At 43.0% G+C, this 4,143-nt stretch overlaps 1 protein-coding gene and 1 long non-coding RNA gene across 2 annotated transcripts; both read left to right on the forward strand.

Annotated features, from left to right (window-relative positions):
- The first annotated feature begins 755 nt into the window (after positions 1-755).
- LOC148031156 (uncharacterized) lies at positions 756-1,743 on the forward strand. Its single transcript, XM_087685547.1, has 3 exons — positions 756-923; positions 1,061-1,559; positions 1,634-1,743. Exons 1-3 carry the CDS (start codon positions 756-758, stop codon positions 1,741-1,743), a joined length of 777 nt encoding a protein of 258 aa, XP_087541673.1.
- Positions 1,744-3,105: 1,362 nt separating this feature from the next.
- On the forward strand, positions 3,106-3,645 carry LOC148031157 (uncharacterized). Its single transcript, XR_015691979.1, has 3 exons — positions 3,106-3,184; positions 3,280-3,498; positions 3,581-3,645. It is a non-coding gene; the product is annotated as an uncharacterized LOC148031157 (long non-coding RNA).
- The last annotated feature ends 498 nt before the right edge of the window (positions 3,646-4,143 follow it).

A 4,143-nucleotide genomic window follows, 5' to 3' on the forward strand; every position in this document is an offset into this window, starting at 1 on the left:
TTAGCTTGTTAATTTGGTCATGCTTCGTGTGGGCTAAGCCGTCGTGTGGGCCTCCAAGGTAACACCTTGAAGCCCCCCAATCATCCGCGGCCACGCGGACGATGGGTGGGCTTATGCCCCATGGCAACTGTCCCGTATGCCGTCCCATCATTTGGTTATGCCGTCCCGTCGTGTGGGCCTCCAAGGTAACACCTTGAAGTACCCCCAATCGTCCGCGTCCACGCGGATGATGGGTGGGCTTATGCCCCGTGGCAACCGTCCTGTATGCCGTCCCGTCATTTGGTATGCGCCGTCGTGTGGGCCTCCAAGGTAACACCTTGAAGCCCCCCAATCGTCCGCGTCCACGCGGACAATGAGTGGGCTTATGCCCTATGGCAACTTTCCTGTATGTCGTCCCGTATGCCGTCCGACGGGCCTCCAAGGTAAGAGATTAAACCCCCCATGGATACAAGCGTGTGGCTTCGTCCCATATGCTTCGTGAGAATAAGGTAAGAGATTGAACCCCCCAATCGTCCGCGTCCGCGCGGACGATCCGTGGGCTTATGCACAAGCGTGTGGCTTCGTCCGTGGCTTTGTCCCGTGACCTTAAAGAGATTGATTGTGTTGCTAATCTTAAAGAGATTGATTGTGTTGTTAATCTTAAAGAGGTTGATTGTGTATCTATTTGTAAGTGTGTAGAGAAAGTTATGGCACCTAAAAGAGTGCTTAGAAAGAGAAAGAAATGTGTGTCACCTTATAGTAGCCGTGAAGTCTGTATGAAGCTACGTTCAGGATGTGTTCCTGGGCGGATCTTAGAGCAAGAAGCATCATCGCATTTGAGATCAGTGGACACTCCTTCAATAAAGAAAGGACGTGGTCCAAAAAGATATGTCTACATTGATGACGAAGCACAAGTGGATGGGGACTCCAATACAATTGACGGGGTTGCGGAGCACACAGGTAGTCACTTATGTGTCCATTTCATTTACATATGACGCTTTGTTCAGTGTTATGTATTAAATATGATTGGTTTAATGCTACTTTTTTTTATTTTTACTTATTAATATCTGCTCCTACAGAGACTAATGTGCAGCATGATAGTCTAGATGACAAAGAAGAGGTGAGTGGTGATAGTGATCAAAGGGAGAATGATGATGAAAAAGAAAAGAAGCACTCAAGGAACTTAGGCAAGCAAGTCTCTCTAGGACTGATGAAGGATGTGCTGAGTCAATTTTATATAAAAAAGAGAACGCTACCTCCTCTTGTGCCTTTCTGCAGATTAGTGGCTCATGAGGCAGTCAGATTTGCTACGGATGATGCCCAGTGGTTGATTCCTTCCTTTGATTCCACTGGTTATCTTGAGACTATGGGACACTTCCTTGTGTCAGTTGAAGGTCCGAGAGGGGAGACCATGTCTGTGACAGCCAGCAATCTAGATGAATGGGGTCCAATATGGCGTCAAAGAAATGAGGATTTTGAGAGGGCTCTTGGAAGAGAGTGGCAAGACCTTAAGGGTAAAAAGTTCTTGGTTTGGGATGGAAACCACAGGCTTAAAACGTGGTGGAAACGCATCAAGGAAAGTAAGTTGTCCACTATACATGCAAGTATTGAATGTTCGTATCCCATTCTTATGTTTGTTGGTTTTCAATTATAGAGTACTCCGACTGTGCTCACTACCATGTTAGTGTACGGTGCCAATTCATTGAGGTGCCCAAGGCAAAGGAAGCAGAGCTACTACTCACACTAGACACCACCAACACGTAAGTCTTCTTCCTTTAACTATGCTTCTCTTTGTAATATGTTACACTTACATTCTCATATTATGCTTTTGTTTGTTTTCAATAGTATTTCCAGAGCTCATGTTACTCCAAATATTGCGCATGAGGTGTATATGTTTCAAAAGTTTGGTATTGCAAACAAAGACTCCATTCTAGATAGATTGAGTCCGGCCATGAGGAAGTGGGCTGAGGTTGAGATGAGTATAGAGGCAAGGTATTATCATGGTGTTGCTCCATGGTATAACTCTCCTTGCGGTTTAATATCTCAGCTTGTATGGAAGGTGATTTTCTTTCTATGGCTCACTTGTATGAGATGTGCTTTTCTATCTCTAATTTAGTTTTTTTTTGGAATGATAGGATGAATTTCATGTCTTCATCTCAAAAGAAACTACTAAGCTTGAGGCTCTTGGTCTAGATGAGGTAGAGAGGAAGAAACGTTTGGAGAAGGCTACAAGGGTGGAAGAGGAGCGCCTTAAGGATAGGGGTTACAAATACCTATCCATTGCTAATCCCCAAAATGGTGATGAGTTCTTTAAGTTGTTATTTGGGCTAAAGTGGGATGATGCAAGCATGCTCAAGATCACAAGAGACAAGCTGTATTGTCTCACAAGCTCAAAAATCCTTGCGGAAAGGTAATTTGTATATATAACGCAAGGTGTGTGTATGTGATGCTTTTTTCTTCAATGCTTTCTATTTGCGTATATTGTTGTGCATCACAGGAAAAAAATATTGTTGCATCTTATGAGTCTCACAAAGGCCAAAGACCCCCAATACCCACATTTTGGTGATTATAAGCTCTTTCGGGTTTACATGAAGAAAGAGACATATTGGGCTCACTTGCATTCGGAGGCACTACTTCAGATTGATAGGATACAAGTAGAAGGTCCACAGCTACCAGATTCATTTGAGGAGTTCTTTAAGCTTAACATGAAGAATCATGTCATGCAGGTTGACTCAATGCAGTGCATTCATATTGCTTTCTTAAGTTCTTTCTTAAAATGTATATGTGCTAATGTTAAGCACTTGTGAAACTTGTGTAGGCTTTTGTACACCTCTTGGATGGAGTGAAATCTTCAGATGTTGCAGAGAAGATGCCAGAGCTTACATTTTCAGCCAAACGTGTGATTTATAGGTTAGCATGCATTTTCATATTAGATTGTGTGTCTGATTTTCATATTAGATTGCATGCATTTGCTTGCGTAATTGGCAAGAATGTTGCAGGTGGATACTACAATGTGTAGAAGAGAAGAGGCTGGATGCAGCTCCGCAATTCACAAGAGAGTGGATTGATGTTCGTGACGAGAACACTATGTATTCTCCATCATTACGTGATAGAAAATTGACAGCATGGGAGGCAAGTGTTTGCCCTTGGTGGCTGGATTACCCTGTGGGGGTTATCCCTAAGCAAGAGAAAGATCTGCATGACAGTAAGTACTTCAATCTATGTAAACATCTTGTCGCTTTTGTAGCAATAGTTTTTGTGCTCATGCATGGGAGTCTAAGGGTGAATGATACTATGTAGGATTCAAGGAGGGAGTTGATACTCATGAACCGCTTACCGCACCCACCACTGTAGAGGAGCAAGCAACCAAGGCTACCAAAGGTGCCACCCAGGGTACTCAAGGTAATCCAGGGAGAAAAAATGTGCCAGAGTCCTCTATGGCGCCCACCACCTCCTTTGTTGCAGATTCATCTCTTGGTCGAGAGAATTGGGAGAGGCGACCTATGACCCGTTTAGTAGGTGAGAAGTCTTATATTAACTTGAAATTCGTGTATGATTATTAAAAATAAATTACTTTGAGATAATTGTTGTAGGGTTCTAGTATCAAACATATGTCGATGCTCTATTAGTGGATGTGACCCAAATTGATAGATTTGCCCTTGATAGGTAGACATGACAACTACATATTGCAAGAACATCAATTTACATGTTGCATATAGCATTGCATCATCGGTTACTTTGCATTAATGACTATGTTGTTTTGTGTATAGCATCAACAAGTTTTTTGCAACACAAAAGATGCATCTTTATAGCAAAGATGGAGTTCCATGTCAAGAGGTGGCTCGATTGATATTTGCAGATTTTCCTACGAGCTTGCTTGTGGATGCTCTAGGTCCCATCCCATTGGGTAAGTTATGCTTTCTATCACACAAGGTTTACATCAAACTCACTTCTCATATATCATAATGCCAATGTTGTTTGTAGAGGGCATGACTATTCCCAAGTGGAACACGTTCTCAAAGGGTCTAGTTATGGGTTGTATGGACCTTGCTCGCGAGTATTTGGCCGACCAGGGATTCTTAGTCACTATGTGCTTAGCAGAGCATATAGGTGAGTTTATTACGGATGCGGCAAGGGTGGGGTTTGTGCTTCACCGCACTTGGA

Source organism: Lygodium microphyllum, chromosome 9 (assembly GCF_053477565.2).
Source record: "Lygodium microphyllum isolate KBCC chromosome 9, Lygodium_microphyllum_v1.1.10, whole genome shotgun sequence".
Classification (NCBI taxonomy): domain Eukaryota; kingdom Viridiplantae; phylum Streptophyta; class Polypodiopsida; order Schizaeales; family Lygodiaceae; genus Lygodium; species Lygodium microphyllum.

Coding starts and splice junctions, on each gene's coding strand:
- LOC148031156 (XM_087685547.1), top strand. CDS start 756: ATGAAGCTACGTTCAGGATGTGTTCCTGGGCGGATCTTAGAGCAAGAA. Junction 924..1,060: donor ACTCCAATACAATTGACGGG/GTTGCGGAGCAC, acceptor GCTCCTACAGAG/ACTAATGTGCAGCATGATAG. Junction 1,560..1,633: donor GTGGAAACGCATCAAGGAAA/GTAAGTTGTCCA, acceptor TTTCAATTATAG/AGTACTCCGACTGTGCTCAC.